Source organism: Polychytrium aggregatum (assembly GCF_025602895.1).
Source record: "Polychytrium aggregatum strain JEL109 chromosome Unknown BJ171scaffold_16, whole genome shotgun sequence".
NCBI classification, from domain to species: domain Eukaryota; kingdom Fungi; phylum Chytridiomycota; class Chytridiomycetes; order Polychytriales; genus Polychytrium; species Polychytrium aggregatum.
The window spans coordinates 259,138-276,529 of NW_026516218.1; the positions used below are offsets into that span (position 1 = coordinate 259,138).

Consider the following 17,392-nt stretch of genomic DNA (forward strand, 5'->3'; position numbering starts at 1 on the left):
ACGCAGGGCTGTTTGGCAGAGGGTCTTTTCTCTGAGAGGACAGCGGGCATCCTGGCCATCGCAGGGATCGGCTTGCTGTGGACCCTGTTCCCACGACCCGCTCCCAATAGCACCGACATGCCAGACCCTGGCCAGTTCACTTTGCTCGATCCTCGCCTGATCTTCGCTTGACCCCCGCTCGCTCCTCCGTGCTGCCCGCGGGCTGGCCATGCGACGTCGCCCATCCGAAGAGCCAACGTCCGCCCGCTCCGCTCTCCAATGGACCGACGAATATCGACGATCGGGTGGCCGGAAACTCGAAGCAAGCGAGACTGTCCCCCTCCTCAGCGATCGTGCAGCCACACCCGCTGAGCCCCGATGGACAAACGGGTTGCTCAGGGAGCGAACGAGGGTCGAATGTGACTGATCGGCGAGCAAGAGGAAAGCCGTCCTTGGCCATTAGCCGCAGCGAGCCGACCCCAGATCAAGGCGCACACCACCAGAAACCACCACCATCTGCAAGCCTTTCTCATCCTCGCACGAATGTCGATTGTCGAATCGACGATGTCAGTTCAAACAACCGAGAGGCTCTCAGCTGCCAGCAGCGTACACTCGCATGGCACTAGATCGCTCTCATCCATGCTCGAACTTGCAGACCCAGCCGGCGGAAGCGAGAATCGCGAACGAACTGCGTCGCCCGACACCTGCTTCGACGTCCCGATCGTCGAAGAGAGCGTTGGTCTGCTGATCGAAATCGAAGACTGCGAGCTAGTAGCTCCTATTGCAGCTGCTCCGAGGTCCCGAATATCGTTTCTGGATCAGGGCCGTGCCCGGAGCGACCGGATCGAGCTCCTCGACTTCCCACCGCCGCCTCAGACACGGCTATCGCAAATCTCAAGCAAATATCGCAAGATTCCGTTGCGGATGACTTCTCTGGGACCGATGGAGCCGGTGCCAAGTCCGTCCGAGCCAACTCGCTTGAGCATCCATGACGACGGCTGCGACATGAACGAGGCCGTCGCCGCCACGCCGAGGATCGAGTCGGTTTGCACCGGACTCGGGATGATTGATCTTGCTGGTACGACCGGTCTGGCCGATGCGGTGACGGAGAAACCACCAAGTGCCTGCCTGTGGGTCGAGTCTGCGACTTTGGATAACCCTGCCACTTTGACCCAGCGCTCGCATTGTGCATTGCCAAGCCGCTGACCGAGTGGGATGCCATGAACTGGCTCGAAGGCGCTGTGCTGCTGGCCGAAACAGCAGCAGCTATGAACATCATGTCGACTCAGGCGAGGGTAAGACCAGCAGAGAGGACTGTGGTGCGGCTATAGTCGCAAACGCACGGCTCGGTATGGTCGGATCTGCGAGCACGGCATCCGCTGGACACGAATCATGGCGCTCTGTCGATCCATGCTGCACCATCTCATGCCAAGCTGAGCTCGCTGTGTTCTGCTGCAGACGCCCGGGCTCCTTCTTGCGGCATGCATCCTTCTGTCGCTCACGTCAGGTAACGAAGAGCACGGGTCGATTGCGAGCATATCCCACCCTCCTTCGATTGCAAGCATACTCCGCCCTCCCTCGATTGCAAGCATTCAACCTCCTCCGATACGAGCTGATGTGCTTACAAGGACAAGCGTCTGCTGGAACCTTTCCCTGGCTGAGCTCCGTTGTTTGCATGACAGCCTTCCATCTCGCATTCACGCTCTACGCCGTCGAGGCTGTCGCGCAGCAGATCCGCCGGTGGCAGCTCGGACACAGCCCGCTGCTCGAGAGCGAGATCGTCCTGCTTCTTGTCATCGTGATGATCCGGGTGAGTCTGGCGAGAAGGCAGATCGAGGAACCGCGAGCCCGCCGACACGGGGAGTCATGTCCGCGAGTGTTATCACCCTTGCACTGACGCTGTGGGTATTGGTCTGTGCGGGGTCCTCCAGGCTCACTTTCTCGCTTTGGCGTGGGCTTGCTGGAGCAGCCAGGTGAGCCCTGTCCGGCTGCGCTGTCTCTGCTGGCACCCCTCTGTCCCAAAACGTCGCCTTGGCACTCATCCCATCTGGCCTGCTTGCAACCCGAATCGCTACCGGGCCGACAAAATCGCACCAGAGCGCAGAGGCCTCGCCAGGGGCTGCGCTCTCTTTGCCCCGTCTGTGCTGGCGGCGTTGGCGAATGCCGGTTCCCCCCATGCGCCAGCCATGACCCGCTGGTGCCATCGCCAAGACGAATCGCCCTCATGGTCCCGCGTCATGCCACCTCATCATGCGGTGCAGAGTGGGGGCGGTGACCCCACAATCAGGCCGAGTGACTCTGTGACGCTGCTTGCGAGTGCTGCTGGTGATGTTGGTGATGTTGGATTCAATAGAGCCCACACAAACAACGGCAGCCACAGCACAAGAGCGCCAGCCAGCGGCGCCGTGCGACGCACCCGCGCCGACCCAGCGCGCCCGTCGCACGGCGCTCTGCGCAGCCATCCGCGGCCGCCTGCGATTTCGTGGCTGCATGTTTTCTGTCCCGACCCCACGCCAGTCGCTCTTGTGCCATCATCATCCAGACGCAGGTTCGTTGCCAGCACCCCCCAAGAGCCGGGCTTGCTGTCCAGCGGATATATCTACGCCCTGCTGCCCCTGTCGCTGACGATCCCCGGTCCCTCCGGTCTTTTCCACAGGCTCGAACCCGCTCACGCCATACCTCCCCACATCATGAACCCGCCTCCAGCGCCAGCCTCCAACGAGTCTGCGGCCGTTGGCCCTGTCATGGACCGGCTGCCCTCTCGTCCGCCTTCGTATGTCAGCCGCATCAGCTCGGCCGATCTGCCTCGCCCAGACCCAGAGAGCCTCGCCTCGCCACCGGCCCGAAGCCGGTTCTGGAGCTCGTTGCCCAACCGGTTGCTCAAGCAACTACCTCGGTCGTGCATAAACGAGCGCTTTGTTCCTTCGTCAAGTAGGTGCTATTTTGGCCTGAATCGAGGGCTGCTGGGACAGGGGGCGCTCGCAAGAGACTGCGCTGCTCCGAGATAGCGAGTCCTGCACTCTGATGGTCCGAAGCATCGTTGTCAAATCTCCGTCGCTTGTCGATTCGTCAGCCGGCATCATCGAGACGCCGATGCTCACTTCGTCTCCGTACCAGCCTTGCTGACGTTGTGCGTTCTCCTGCTCCGCCAGACTTGCGGTCGGGCCTATATGTCCTGACCTACCTCTACATCGTCGTCAGCTTCCTGCGTATGTAGTCTGCCTGCCGCATTCTCGCCGAAGAGCCTGTTGACGGATCTGTGCTCGCGGATCTGTGCTCGCGGATCTGTGCTCGCATATCTATGCTGCGCCCAGCTAACCGATGTTCGATTGGGCTTGGTGGGCTGTTCAACAGAGCTCGACTCGAGCGTTCGAGACCCCCAGCAGCTTCTACAGAACATCTACTCTCTGGTCGACTGCAGCATGATCTTGCTCAACTTCGTGGCCCTTGTCTCTGTGCTCGTTGGTCTCTCGGCAGTGAGTTTCCTCTGTCCACAACTGCATCGGCCTCGGCTTTGGCTTCGGTCCAGCCCGAGCTTGCCGTGGTTGGGAGCCCTCGGGCATCGTCGACTCAGTCTCATGATGCAGTATTCTCGATAAGCTCACTCTCCGCCCTTGCCTCGTTCCTGCGCTTGGCCATTGCCGAATCCAGCAACGAAAGTCCATCATGACCGTCGTGACCATCTGGTCATTCATCTATGATGGTTAGTGGTGCATCCAAACCCGTCTGCTGTCTGCGCTTGGTCGGTTTCGTTGCAGACCTTACTTACAACCCTGTCATTCTTTTGGCAGTCTATGGTCTCATAGCCTATTCGTTGACAGCGGCTGGCCAGATCCCCAGCACCGACAGCGCCTCAGCCACCCCCCTTATCCTCCTCATTCTGATGTTTGCCATCCAAGTTTGCAAGGTGAATATGCAATCGAATGCGTCGGCACTGCAGTTCGCCAGAACTGCCCCGATCTATCCCCAAACCCTGAGGGCAATGGCTGCTGACCTGTTTGTCTTGTCTTGTGCAGATTTACTTCTCGCTCGTCATCTATTCGTACACAATGGTAAGTGCAGTTGGGTGCCTTTCTACAGCATCGACCGCCGACAGTCGAGTTGATATCGTCGACTTGCCGCCGGCACCCGCGAACCTACAGCTCATCCCGTCCTCCTTGCCCGGCAGTACCTGCACCTGAACCCCCAGAGCCTCGAAGACATTGATCTTGAACTGCACTCGCGCTCGCCGTGGGATCCGCAGGATGATGAGGATCTGCCTGTCTATCAGCCTCGTCCGCCCGGCTACAGCGAGACCCCACACACCGCCGACTCCATCGCACCAAGCCGCACCCTGCGGCGAGGAGCCCGGAGCACCGAGAGCATGGCTCGCAGAAACCAGAGCACAGCGCAGAGCACGTCGACGACCCACGAAACCTCCGTTCCGCCGCCTCCGGCTGACAGCATTCCGCCGGTACCCTCGACCTCACAAGCAGGGGCGCCTGCACCCGACACCAACACAGACGCTGCTGGCTCTGCGTCCCAGACAGACACACAGTCAGCGTCAGAACCGGCCCGGCCCGACTCACAGGAGCCGCCAGCCCGTTCATAGCACTCCAAAAGCCCCCCCCCTCCATCTTGCTGTTCAAGCTTGGGCTGCTCGATTGCTGCTGAGCAAATGACCAAGTTGACGGGGCGCACCCGAGTCTTTCATTGTGTATTTTTGGCCTCTTGCTATCGAATTATTTGTGCCAGCGCGAATACAATCCATCGAGCCTCTGTCGAGCGCACCTCTTGCAACCACATGTTCAGTTGAAATAGACACTGGCCTGCTTTTTTCCTGCAGAAAGCCAAAACAAGAGCCAGAGGCCAAGCACAAGCCACAGCAACAAACATGAACGGCGGAGCATGGCCGTCGGGTGGCCAAGTGCCCACGCCCGAATGACCAGCGGGCTCGTGTCATGCGGCCAGGCCTGCCAGCTTGACCACCGCTTTGCCCCTCGACGACCCCTGGCCCTATATATTCTGCTTCCGGCACGCACTGCTCTCGGCGTCCCATCGCACCAGATCTGGTTGCTTCCTCAACAGAGACACATTAACCTTCGCCGCCATGCTTGCTTCCGAACGCTCCCGCCCTGCCTGGTTTGTTGATCTCACGGGCAACACCGAGGCCAAGAGCAACCGCCCTCCGGTGCCTTTTGTCATGACCAAGCTCACCCACGCCATCGATGTCTCGGGCTCGACTTCTGGAAAGATCCTCGAGATCGAAAAGAAAATCTCCTTGGCCTTGTCGACCAAGGAGCGGCGGCTGAGCGTGGTGCCGTGGTCCCATAGCGCCGGAACCGTGGTCGACACTGCAACTTTCCTATCGGCCTCGGGAGGCACCGAGCCCGCTACACTCCTGCAGAACGAGCGGGTCCGCAAGGTCATCCAGGACTCTGGCGCCTGGGTCCTGATCACCGACGGCGAGATTTCCAGCGTAAGCCCCATTCCCCACCGCATGCAGGTCAGCGCAGTGCAGGATCCAGCGTGAGCCGCTACTGACCCCCATCTCTTGTCTGGTATACAGTCCAGCGTGCAGCTGTTTGCCCAGCTCATCGAATCCGAGTCGATCACACACATCCCTATCGTCATCATCATGGTCGGCGGGAGCCCCAGCTACAACAACAGTCGCCCCGCCAACGCCAACGTCAGTGTCGGCCTGCCCCTCTTTGCCGTTTGCGACCACAGCCTCTTCTTGTACGTCGACTACACCAATTTCCAGGCGGACCAATCGGCCTATCTTTTCCAGTCCAAGGGATGCTTTTCGACCTTAAAGGAGTCGATCGCAATCACCCCAACCACCACATGGTCCGAGCTCCCTGTCATCGCCATGGAAACCCTCAAGAACCATCTCATCCCCGTCACGGCCAAGAAGCCCCAAGGAGTGATCACCCTGACTCCCGGCCTGAGCATCAATCTCGAGGCTCTGCTCGCGCAGAAAACCCTGGATTCGGCCGACTGGAGCATGATCTTTGACAACGATGAGGCGCGCAAGGTGAGGCACTCACCTGCACTCACCTGCTCTCACTTGCACTCACTTGCACTCACCTGCACTCACTTGCTCTCACTTGCACTCGCCACATGAATGCTCACCCCCTCGCACACTATGGCATGTTCCCACAGAGTCTTCTTCTCACCTGCAAGACCCGCGGATGCATCCCCAAGCTCCGCGACCTGATCAACCGCAACCAAGTCACAGTGCCCGATGTGAGACTGACCGACGAGGCTGGCGTCGGCAAGATGGTCCAGGAGCTGCAAGAGTTGCTCGCATCCGGCAGCTACGACCAGGAGTACGTCGTCGACCTGAAGAAGCGCATCGCCCGCGGCAACCTCGAGAACGAGGCCACCTACCGAGAGAACGTCCGTCAGAGCCGCGCCGAGAATGGACTTTTGCGCGAGAAGGTCCGGTCCGTCCAGATCGTTCTCGGTGAGCTTGCCGAGATCGAGCGCCTCGGCTTCTCATCGCAGGTGCTTGGCCGACTCTCCAACCGCGCGATGCGGGCCGAGAAGGTGTCAGAGTCTGCCCAGAGCAGTCTCCTGGAAATCAGCGCATCCCTCGACAAGGCCGACACCGAGGGAGCCTTCCGCGCCGAGTGCCCCATCTGCTTCGACGAGGACGCCATCATGTCCATTACGCTGACCCAGGTTGCCGCCGAGCACGTCGAGCTCAACACAAACGACTTTTGCCTCGACTTCCCGTTCGCGGTGGGCAATCGTGAGCACAACGATGTGCTGTCGAGCCAGATGGCATGCATCCGCTGTGCCTCGTACTGCCTGCAAAGCCACGGAACCACAACTGTGCGTGAGAACGCCACGGTTAGCATGTAAGTGATGGAGACAGAGGTGGAGATGGACATGGAGTTGCATATGCAAGTGGATAGGGAAATGGACCTCCGAAAGCGATTGCTTCTGGTGCACCTTGAAACTCGAGCTCATTCGTCTCCCTTTGACCTCCAGCCCCCTGATCCGCATGCACAATAACAACACTGCCGTCATCTGGAAGAACTGCCTGTCTGTCGGCCTCACCAACGGCCTCAAGGTCGGCACCGTCGTGCCCCTGTTCATCTCGATCCTGTACCATGCCCTCGGCTCCAAGGGATGGCTGCAAGCCGGCGCCGACGACCAGCAGTCTGACAACGCTGTCCGTCGCCGAATGTTCGAGTGGGCCCTGAACATGCTGGTGCACACCTACCACACAAAGCACAACTTTCAGGAGAGTGGCAAGTACGTCCCGTTCCCCGAGGCCATCGAGTGGATGTTTGACGACTGCGTCAAGACCGGCTACCAGGCGTTCGGCTACCGCTACCCGATGAGCGGCTTTGTTGTACTCTTTGATCTTGCCAAGAAGATCCACTACCCCCAGGAATGGGCCAACGGCAAGATCATTGCCCACCGCCGCATCATGCTGCTGCTGATCGACAACTACATGCGCTCGGTGCTGCGTTCCTCGTGGGAGACCACTGCAGATCAGGTCAAGAGAAAGCTCTACCGCTACCGCTACTCGGCGCCGATCGAGGGCACCGGCCGACTGCTCGTGAACCTGGCCGACTCGACACTTCCCAACTACGAGGTCGAGCAGATCCGGACGATGCTCCGGTGCATTGGTCTTCCCGCGGACCAGCTCCCCTTCCCCGCGGCCACAACCGTTCTGCTCCGCCGCCTGATCGAAATCAAGGCACACAACTCGATCACCGGCACTTTAACGGATCTGCGAAGCAGATACACCTCGATTGTTCACGCTTTCGAGCGCCCCGAGATCGTCACCGAGCGCGATGCCCTCGATACCCTGCACGAGATGTTCGTTCCCGAGAATGCGGTCGCCGACCAGGACCACTCCCACATCCCCTTCGCCACTCCCTACGGCCCCTCAGTGATCCGTTGCGCATGTGGATACCGGTTCCTGCCTGCAGGCTACCGGGGCTCGCTGGACAAGATGTCGGCCCTGTTGCGCAAGAACCGCGCAGCACACTTCCGAGAGGTTTACCGATGCCAGGACCCCGCCGGCCTGCCCCAACGGGTCATCCAAGTGAACGGCCAGGACCAGGCCCCCAACAGCATCTCCAACAACCTCAGCAAGACCATTACTCGCTGTTTCCACGCCCTGTCCCAACCCGAGCGTGACGAACTGCTCTCTACTCCTGACAAGCATCCAGAGTTCCACCAAGCCGTGCTCAAGCACCTCAGTCAGCATGGACGGGGCAACATTTACGACAAGGAGCTTGACCAAGACGTCGGTCCGGCGGTATCCAGCTTCTTCGAAAGGGTCGCCGAGATGGGATACGTGAACGAGCTTGGCGGAAGCTGCTCGATCATTGACAAACTGAAGCTCGAGATAGCTGCTGCTGGGGATGATGTCGATGTCGTGGTGGTGTGAGTTTCGACTGGGCGCCGAAGATATGACAACACTGAAAATCGCTGGACACTGCACCGATGAATGGAAGCGCAATGCGATGACCTCTATATATTTCAGCAGAGCAGCCAGTGGCCCGGCGTGGACTGAGGGTATGGCCATTCAATATACACTTGCTTGTGACCCAACGATGGTGCCGACAGCTTCCACATCGGCAATCACGACCATGCTGCGTGGCGTGTGGGCAATGATGCAGATGCTCTGCGAAGGAGTGGAATATCGCCGCCGTGATCGACACTGAATGGACTTGCAGTGGCTGTCCAGTAGCACATGCACCAGAGTCTTGCGGGACTTGCTCATCCGATCACTGGCGTGGCAATCCGTTCGCTTCTCGATCCCACTCGGCGGTCTTTACCATCTCCCACAGCCCGACATGCCCCATCGTCTCATAGTATCATTTAACAGTCCCGTCATCTGGCGGATCTCGTCATCTCCCACCACCTGGCGCAATCTCCACCTTCCGCCATGTCTGTCGCTGCATGAATCCGATCGCGAGCGGCATGACCAGTGCTCATATTCCCACGCACCAATCTCGCCAACACCGCTGATCCCCACACCACCCACTCCGGGATTCCGACGCCCTCCGTTAGGATTCATGCAGTGCTCGGGCTCGCCCCGCTTTGGAGTCCAGCGCGGCCGCCGCTCTCCAGCGCCGCCGACACCTTGCTTGCTCGCGAGTATAAGTACTCCCGCCGACACCTCGCCCTTCTTCCAGCACTGCACCGCCATCGCAGCCATCACTTCCATGACAGCACCAGATCTTTCTCGCATCTCGGCCGACACCTTGTCCCTCCTGTCGTCTGTCGCTGCCGCACCCCTCGCGGATGTGCTCCAGGTTGCTGCTACTCTGTTCTCCGTCCTTGACAAGATCCAAGAGAACCACCACTCCTGGATACTCTTTGCCAGTGCCTTGCATAACGTCCTTCATGCCCTCGCCCAGCCTCGGATCGACAGCTCTGACTTTGCCGAGTCTGTTGGTCGCCTCCATTTGCTGCTCACCCGGGCACTCCAGCTCACCACTGACCTCCAGACCCGCACCAGAGTCGAGAGGCTCGTCAAATGCCACATATGGCTTCGTATGGTCCAGCAGCTCATCACAGAGCTTTCTTCGATTGCCTCAAGCGACGTTCTTGCTCTCTCCGTCAACTGTGATGGCATCCTGGCCGAGCCCCATCTCCGCCAAGCCATTGATGCCGACACCGCCCAGACCCAGGCTCACATCGCCCAGATTGCCCAACAGCTCCAGGCCGACGATCTTTCGGCACTTGGCGAGGTGGACATTGCTACCGACATGCCGGACTGGCAGCTCTGTCAAGCAGCCGATGCCCTGGTCAGACTTGCCGATGACGAGTCGACTCCCAGGGCACTGCTCAACAGCATCGTCGCTCCGCTCCTCCAGATGCTCCAGTCGCAGTCTGCAGTCGCCCGCTCGATCGTCAAGGAGTGCTGGCGCATCCCACGCTCGGCCATCACCAACCGCTCGCCCCACCCCATCGTCCGCGAGGAGTATGCAGAGACCCACATCGCCTCGTATGTTGGATTCGATGTTGCTGCCAAGCTGTTGCTCCTCAGCTACGACATATCCGAGATGTCCATGTTTCGGCGCAGACTCGGCATCTGGCACGGACTCACCCATCCAAACATCCTCCCGCTCTATGGCGCCTGCGATACTGCCGAGGAGCTCTTCATTGTCACTCAACTCATGCCAAACGGCACCCTCCGCGAGCACGTCTCGAACCCTGCCAACTCTCCCACCCTCGGCGAGAGGCTCAGGTTGATGAACCAGGTGGCTGCTGGGATGGCCTATCTCCACAAGAACGGCATTGTCCATGGGAACCTGGACCTGGAGAGCATCCTCCTCGACGACTCCCTGCGTGCCGTTGTTGCCAACCTTGCCGCTCACCACATCTGGTCAGCCGCTGCTGCCGACGACGACAGCTTTGTCGAGTACCGGGCACCCGAGATGCTGGATGACGAGGACTCGTCCGAGGCCACGACGAAAGCTGACGTCTACGCCTTTGCCGTCGTCCTCTACCGGACCCTGAATGGCGGCAGGACAGGTTGGCTGGCCAAGGATGGCAGACCCATGAGGCCCCATGCGATCGAGCGCCAGGTCTGCAAAGGAGGCCGGCCAAGGCGTCTGGACAGCATCCCCGACGATGTATGGGCCCTGATCGAGCAGTGCTGGCACCAGGATCCCGCTCAGAGACCGGGCTTTGAAGAGATTACTCTGTTGCTGCACCCGCACATGGATACCCTGGCTTGTTCCCGTCAGATTACAACAGCCCGCTCAGTGACAGGACCCGACGTATCGACCCTGAGTGAGGACAAACCTGTGCCGTTGAATGCCACAGATCAGCCCAGCGATGGGAGACAAAGCGACGACAATGTCAAGGCTCCAGGCGATCAAGCGACGACTCAAGACAACGCACCAGGCAGTGTCGTGGATCAACCCGTGTTGCCAACGAAGCTGGGCCCTACGCACAACGAGATTCCTCAGTCTGTCGAGCAGGAGCCTGCACCCAAGTCCTGGGTTGGCAAGATTCGATCAAGCAGCATCACGGATATACTGGACATTATCGATACGATCGACTTTGCATCAGATGACAGCGACAGCGTCGACGACAACCTGGAGCTGTCGTTCTCGATGATCCGCACGCTCGAGAGCGACTCTAATGTCATCAAGCAATACCGAAATGCATTCTCCAGCATCTATAAGCAATCCAAGCATCCGAAAGAGTTGCACGCCGTCGTTTCAGCAATCGCCCTGACCCAAGCTCGCCTGACCCCTGTGATCATCTCCAATCTCTTAGGACTCGATATTGGAACAGTCAGAGCAAGCATACAGGAATTGGGCCATGTCATCGATGCTCAGCACAATGGACGCTACGACAGTACCATTTCGCGACTCAAAACTCACAAATCGGTATCATCATTCTTGCTCAGCGAGCAGTCGCTCGGCGAGCGCTTCCATGTACCGGGCAGGCTCCATGTGGTACTTGCATCCAGGTGTCTGCAAGTGATTCTCTCGCACGAGCCCACGATCAATATTTGCGATGTCTACGACTTGCACGACAAAGTGCCCGACTTTGAGGACAAAGTCAAGTCCAAGATCTCGCCGACGCTCCGGTACAGCGTTGCCTCATGGATTTCCCACTTTGTGTGGTGTCTGAGCCCGGACTGGATCACTAGACAAACTTGGAGGCAGTACAAAGACGCTGGATTGATCGAGCTGCTTTCCCGGTTCGTGTCGAGCCATGCGTTCTTCTGGCTCGAGTGCGGATCGCTCATCAAATCCATCAAGCCCATCATCGATCAGCTCGATATTCTCTGGGAAGCCATCGCTCGGGCACCCAACGATATCATCGACAACAAGACCAATGCGCTCGTCTGGAACATCAGAAGGTTCCTGCAAGAGTTCTCCGAGCCGATCGCCGCAAGCGCACCGCAAGTGTACAATTCGGGATATGTCTTCACACCCAAGGACAGCTTGATCTACAAGACCTATGCCTCCGCCCTCGAGGACAAGATGCCGTTCCTGGTCACGGCTGGACTGCCAAGAACCTGGGACTCGGCATGGGAGCCAAGCCGGGTTTCTAACTGTTTAATCAGTGGAGCCATTGTGACCCCACAAGGAGAGTATATATTGGGAAGCGACTCTGATTGGAAAAACGGAGATAGTTCTGTTTGGGATGCTTTCACCGGTCAATACTACGGCTCGTTGCCATATGGAGCCAATTTCAAAACGGCTCGACTATCGAACGACCGCTCGTTCTTTGTGGCATCGACAAGGAGCAGGCTCATCATATGTGATGCGAATAATTACAGTCTGAGGCACACTCTGACCCCCACATCCGGCGGAGTTCAATCATTCGCAATAACGGATGATGATACCAAGATAGTGTCTGGATATGGTGATACTGTCGATATTTGGGATGTTGCCACTGGTGAAAGGGAATCCGGGCTCACATTGCCAAGACCAAAGGGACGATGTAATGTATACATCAGTGTGTTGACAACATTTGCTCGCTCCAATTGAGGTTCATGATATCAAAGAGACCAAGTGCTCGCGCATTACTCACCAGAATCACTTTGTTTCATTCGGGTGCATCAGTGGTGGGCATTTCTCCAAGTGGAAAGTTGGCCGTATTCCGAAATGTTGACAGCACAATCAAAGTATGGGATGTTGAGAAGAGGGCACCAATGCAATCTCTCTCTGGTCACACCGGCAGTATACACGAATTTACCATATCAGCCGATGAGAGCATCATCACAGCGAGAGGATATGATAAAACAGTCGCCTGGAAATTGGAAAATGGTATATTCGTCGAATCAAGTGCGGTGCAGCCTCTAACATACGAGAATGGCGACACTTGCATCAAGCACGGAGGCTGGAGCCTGGTCCAAACGGCAGCTTCATCCAAGTGGTTCAAACACGGGCCGCATTTGGTCTGGGTCAAGAATGTCGATCCCATTTGGTGTCGTTACAACAACCCTTACAGCGGCTTGTTCACATCGACATCAACCCCTCAGGCTTTGAAGTACATCCTATATGTAAGTTGCCCCATAGTCCTGGCCAGCCTTCATGGCCGCACGTCTAATATCTGCACCGCTCAAAGCCCATATACCAGGACGCACCAGAGACCCACTTTGTGATGGCAAGGTTCCTCAGCAGTTCGGACGACCCGGAATGCCAGACCAGAGCAACCGAGCTCTTTGCCAAGGCCGCACAGGGCGGCTGTGTCCGGGCTCCACTTCAGAGCTTGGAAGTGAAGTAGCTGCAGTATGACTTGGCCACAAGTTGCCAGTACAATCATGATGCCGACTCAATGCATGTGCAGGTCGTTAACGCTGCAAACAACAGTCTGCCTGCATCCAGAGCCCTGAGCACGATTGACCATGGAGTTGCGGAATATATTGTGGCTGGTCCGGAATAGACGTGCACCCGGCTCATCCGAAAGCACCATCATGTGCTCAGCGCTGCGAGGGCATCGGCAGCACCATGCACGATTGCCAGAATCATCATCAGAACAAGCTCAAGGGAAGAGGCGCTTGGGGTCACGAGGGAACAGCGAGGTCTTGCGGATGTTGCCGAGGTTGAGGTAGAGCATGATAACACGCTCCAGACCTGTTGTAGAAGTGATGGTTGAACGTGGTGGTGAGCAGGTGGCGATGGACCCGTTCGCGGCAGCTTCGGCGTCGGCCCTCTCGCAGACACCCAGCACGACAACAACTTGGGTTGTCATCGCACACAAGCGAGCGTGATACTGCATGTGGGTGCACTCACCAATGCCACCGCCGGCGTGCGGAGGAGCGCCGTACTTGAAGGCGTTGATGTAGTCTTCAACCGTGGCGGGATCGACTTCATGCTCCTTGATGCGCTCGACGAGCAGGTCGTAGTCGTGGATACGCTGGGCACCGGAGAGGATCTCTTCTCCGCGGATGAAAAAGTCGTACGAGTTGGAGTAGCCCTGGAGCGTGGCGGACGGTTAGAATCGGCACAATGGTGGCTGGCACTGGCAAGGACGCTGGTATTGGGCTGGTGTGCAGCGACTTACAGGGCGGGCCGGATCGGGCATGGTGTAGAAGGGACGCACGGCCAGCGGGAACTTGTCCAAGAAGAAAAAGTCGGTGTCGTACTTTTCGCGGACAAGGCGGCCAAGGAGGCGCTCGTTGGCAGTGCTGTCGTGGGGGATGCGAGTAGCGTCGGTGAGCAGCTGCCATGTGTCTCATCAAGGTTCTGTCTGCACGCAGTTGCAAACTAGTCTCGTGTGCGGGGACAGCATCTGCAGCGATCCTTACGTGAGATCATCAAAGTCGCCCATCTCGGCGCCGGCCTCACGCAGCATGCGCACGGCCTCCGGGAACTCGAGAACCAGGGTCTTTTCGCGATACTTGAAGTCCTCGAAGGGGTACTGCTTCTTGACCTGCGCAATCTCGTCCGCAAATCGGGTCTCCAGACCCTTGAAGATGTGCACAAACAGACCGTCAAACAGATCGAGTGCCTCGTGGTAGTGCTCCTCGATGGTCATCTCGAGATCGAGGCCCATGAACTCAGTCATGTGTCGGTGCGTGAACGAGTTTTCGGCACGGAAGACAGGGGCGATTTCGTAGACACGCTCGTAGTCGGAGCAGATCATCATCTGCTTGTAGAACTGCGGCGACTGCGCAAGGTAGGCAAAGGTCTTGAAGTACGGGATCTTGAAGACGTTGGCGCCGCCCTCGCTGGCAGCTCCAATGAGCTTGGGAGAGTGGATCTCGATAAAGCCCTTGTTCTCGAGGAACTCACGGAAGAGCTGGCCGACTCCGGCTTGGATGCGGAAGATGGCTTGGTTGGTGGTGGTCTGGCAGAGAGATCCGAGTCAGCGCTGCCGAGCGAAAGTGCGGCGCGAGACGAACGACTGACGGGAGCGACGACTTACGCGGAGATCAATCACTCTGTTGTCGAGCTTGGTGTCGAGGTTGACACGGTTGAAGCGGCTCTGGATACCAACACACCGTCAGCACACAGCCAAGGGCCACAGCAGCAACGGTGCTGGTGGGATCTGCGGCTGACACATGAATCAACGGAGAGTGGCACGCCACCGCAGTCACTTACATCGGGGTTGGCTTCCTCCTCCTCGGTGGGCTCGGGACGCGATGCGTCCTCGACGGAGATGGGCAGGCGAGCGGCCTCGCTGACGACGTGAATCTGGGCGGCAATCGACAACAGGTTGGCCGACCGACTCAAACCAGGGCGACAGGCACTTGCCAGGCATCGCACCTCCTACCTTCAAAATCTTCAGCTCAACGTCCTGGATCACACAGCTCTTGACCAGTTCATTGGGCTTGACAATCTCGGCCTCGACCTGGACGATCGACTCAAGGGTAATACTGCGAGTCCAAGCCGTGCCGGTAAGCCGTGCCGGTAAGCACCACGAACGCCGGGATGAGCGAATGCGCGCGGCATGGTGCATGAGGGCCCGAACTTACCCCTGGGCAAACTTGAGCATCTGCTTGCTCACTTTATCGGCGTCGAGAGCAAGCACGCCCTGAATGGTGACCATTCTTTCGCGGAAGACGAAAAAGGCGACCTTGGAGCCTGTCGCCGGCATGGAACGGTACAGTGAGGATGCCGCACGCCGATCATCCGCTGTTCGAGATCCGAATGCGGCTGGACACACCCGCCTGCAGCGCTGGAACAGGACATACCGGCGGCTCGGGAAGTGTGGACTCGGGCACTGAACAGCACAGTCTCTCCGACCATGTCGGGATTCAGCGAAGCCAGCTTGGTGCGAGCGTTTCCTGGAGAGCGTGAATGGCCGTAATGAGTCAAGGAACTCATGCTCGGGAGCCGGCCGGTGCACAAAAGATGCCAGTGACAGATGGGCTGGATGGATACGAAACAGCGAGCCAGCCCCAGCACAACACTGCGGATGTTTGGACGAGACCGGTCCACCTACCGGGGCGCTCAGTGGACTGCATCAGGGGGAGCTTTCCATAGGATCCAACAGAGTAGTCCTGCAAGAGACGGTCAAATAGCCAGGCAAAGCATGGTTCCTGGTCAACACATTGCAGAGAGGATCGCTGGATCTGCATCGAGCCGACGGCTTTGGGCTCTGGAGATCAGCGAGAATCTTACGGGCGAGGCGGCTTCACGCGCAGCCTTCTCAGCGGCCTGGAAAGTGATGCAAAGACACGATTGAGAATGGAGTCAGGGATTTAGTCGACGGCTGCGATCCCAAATCGCTCGGCGTGGTGGATTAGAGTAAGACCGACGGCGGGTCGATATGCCGCGCACTCATGGAGATCTGTGCTGTCCACGCCAACTGGCACCCGCACCGGCAGTAGTCGGCCCCTCCAATACACAACTCGGTGTGCCTCGAGCGCACCTGCTTGGCCTCGAGCTCCTTCTTCTTCTGCTCCTTCTCCTTCTGCTTCTGCAGTTTCTTCAGGGCACCCTTGGAGAGGGGCTTGCCATCTTCGCCGAGCACGACTTCGGCATCCTGGGGAACGACTTGGTTATCCATGGCGGGTTTGTTCTTTTGCACCGGCTTCTCGGTTTGCGGGACGGGGACGGGGACTGGGGCAGCGGCTACAGGAGCAGGCGCGGGCTGGGCGGGTCTGTCGACGACGAGGGTCTGAACCGAGGAGTATTCAATATCGAACCAAGGGGCTGTTTCGAGCGAGAAAGGTCAGCGACGCCACCGCCATGACGGCGATCCGATGCAGACCGCCGCCGACAATGCAGCTGTGCGAGAGTACTTGCCGCCGTTCCTTGACATGGATCTGGATCTGGATCAGACGCAGGCAGGGCCTTCAGACGGGGCTGGATCGCGGAAATGTCGGGCAGGACGAGGATGCGCCGACACGGCCAAAAAATAGGACAGGCTCGTGTAACCGTTTTCTTTTTTCCAGCAGGTGGCGTGGCTTTGCCTCTGACGACTCACACGATCGAGAGGGCAACATGATGCCGGCGATGCCGCCGGTGATATCGCCATGCATGCTGCAGACGATGTTGCTGGTGATGTCGCCGACGCCGGGCAGCAGACGAGTCGATGTGGTCGTGGCTATTGTGTCAGATGGATCAGCGCAGTCTCGGCGGTGGATGCCGAATATGCGAGTCGACAGCACCAACAGTCGCAGCGGACAGTGTGCTGGCGTCATAGCCCGCTCGAAGCAGAGCACGATCGATGTTCGTAAGACCGGTGTTGCGTTGGCAGCCGAGGTTATACACTTTATTCAGAAAAAAAAACGGGACAATATAGCCGTTTCCATGAACATGTAGTATGTGCTGTGCTTGCGTCAAGCAAAGCCACAAGAAATAAAACAGATCACTTTGGCAGCCTCCGAGTGAAGACCACCGGTCGCTCTCCGGTCTCCACAATCGACCTGCATACTGTGATCATGTTGCGCGCCGCATTGACGTCGCGATTCCACACTGTCCGGCAGCTGGGATTCTTGCAGCTCCTGACAAAGTGGGAATTCGCAACACTGGGCGCA

At 58.3% G+C, this 17,392-nt stretch overlaps 5 protein-coding genes across 5 annotated transcripts; 4 read left to right on the plus strand and 1 right to left on the minus strand.

Annotated features, from left to right (window-relative positions):
- The first annotated feature begins 279 nt into the window (after positions 1 to 279).
- On the plus strand, positions 280 to 2,351 carry BJ171DRAFT_82156 (uncharacterized protein). Its single transcript, XM_053115907.1, has 4 exons — positions 280 to 1,057; positions 1,156 to 1,274; positions 1,438 to 1,789; positions 1,911 to 2,351. Exons 1-4 carry the CDS (start codon positions 523 to 525, stop codon positions 2,252 to 2,254), a joined length of 1,350 nt encoding a protein of 449 aa, XP_052967114.1. The 5' UTR covers positions 280 to 522; the 3' UTR covers positions 2,255 to 2,351.
- Positions 2,352 to 2,543: 192 nt separating this feature from the next.
- On the plus strand, positions 2,544 to 4,856 carry BJ171DRAFT_502754 (uncharacterized protein). Its single transcript, XM_053110792.1, has 7 exons — positions 2,544 to 2,910; positions 3,132 to 3,188; positions 3,334 to 3,455; positions 3,631 to 3,682; positions 3,771 to 3,886; positions 3,996 to 4,031; positions 4,148 to 4,856. The coding sequence occupies exons 1-7, from the start codon at positions 2,670 to 2,672 to the stop codon at positions 4,568 to 4,570; spliced, it is 1,047 nt and encodes a 348-aa protein (XP_052967115.1). The 5' UTR covers positions 2,544 to 2,669; the 3' UTR covers positions 4,571 to 4,856.
- A 167-nt stretch (positions 4,857 to 5,023) lies between these two features.
- BJ171DRAFT_502755 (uncharacterized protein) lies at positions 5,024 to 8,538 on the plus strand. Its single transcript, XM_053110793.1, has 4 exons — positions 5,024 to 5,437; positions 5,528 to 5,995; positions 6,124 to 6,824; positions 6,958 to 8,538. The coding sequence occupies exons 1-4, from the start codon at positions 5,069 to 5,071 to the stop codon at positions 8,372 to 8,374; spliced, it is 2,955 nt and encodes a 984-aa protein (XP_052967116.1). The 5' UTR covers positions 5,024 to 5,068; the 3' UTR covers positions 8,375 to 8,538.
- Positions 8,539 to 11,057: 2,519 nt separating this feature from the next.
- On the plus strand, positions 11,058 to 12,449 carry BJ171DRAFT_423626 (uncharacterized protein; the record flags this gene model as incomplete). The annotated part of the gene is made up of 2 exons (XM_053107610.1): positions 11,058 to 11,572; positions 11,615 to 12,449. 2 exons carry the CDS (start codon positions 11,058 to 11,060, stop codon positions 12,447 to 12,449), a joined length of 1,350 nt encoding a protein of 449 aa, XP_052967117.1.
- Positions 12,450 to 13,446: 997 nt separating this feature from the next.
- BJ171DRAFT_423444 (uncharacterized protein) lies at positions 13,447 to 16,419 on the minus strand (the record flags this gene model as incomplete). Its single annotated transcript, XM_053107599.1, has 12 exons — positions 13,447 to 13,538; positions 13,698 to 13,881; positions 13,969 to 14,092; positions 14,213 to 14,754; positions 14,833 to 14,892; positions 15,009 to 15,101; positions 15,181 to 15,283; positions 15,383 to 15,491; positions 15,602 to 15,694; positions 15,853 to 15,910; positions 16,032 to 16,067; positions 16,282 to 16,419. The coding sequence occupies 12 exons, from the start codon at positions 16,417 to 16,419 to the stop codon at positions 13,447 to 13,449; spliced, it is 1,632 nt and encodes a 543-aa protein (XP_052967118.1).
- Between the last annotated feature and the right edge of the window lie 973 nt (positions 16,420 to 17,392).

Excerpts from the sequence above, each read along its gene's own strand:
- BJ171DRAFT_502755 (XM_053110793.1), top strand. The coding sequence starts at position 5,069 with ATGCTTGCTTCCGAACGCTCCCGCCCTGCCTGGTTTGTTGATCTCACG. Across the intron at positions 5,438-5,527 it reads CCGACGGCGAGATTTCCAGC|TCCAGCGTGCAGCTGTTTGC; the intron begins GTAAGCCCCATT and ends TCTGGTATACAG. Across the intron at positions 5,996-6,123 it reads ACAACGATGAGGCGCGCAAG|AGTCTTCTTCTCACCTGCAA; the intron begins GTGAGGCACTCA and ends ATGTTCCCACAG.
- BJ171DRAFT_502754 (XM_053110792.1), top strand. The coding sequence starts at position 2,670 with ATGAACCCGCCTCCAGCGCCAGCCTCCAACGAGTCTGCGGCCGTTGGC. Across the intron at positions 3,189-3,333 it reads CATCGTCGTCAGCTTCCTGC|AGCTCGACTCGAGCGTTCGA; the intron begins GTATGTAGTCTG and ends GCTGTTCAACAG. Across the intron at positions 3,683-3,770 it reads CTGGTCATTCATCTATGATG|TCTATGGTCTCATAGCCTAT; the intron begins GTTAGTGGTGCA and ends TTCTTTTGGCAG.
- BJ171DRAFT_82156 (XM_053115907.1), top strand. The coding sequence starts at position 523 with ATGTCGATTGTCGAATCGACGATGTCAGTTCAAACAACCGAGAGGCTC. Across the intron at positions 1,058-1,155 it reads CGGGATGATTGATCTTGCTG|CGCTCGCATTGTGCATTGCC; the intron begins GTACGACCGGTC and ends ACTTTGACCCAG. Across the intron at positions 1,790-1,910 it reads TTGTCATCGTGATGATCCGG|GCTCACTTTCTCGCTTTGGC; the intron begins GTGAGTCTGGCG and ends GGGGTCCTCCAG.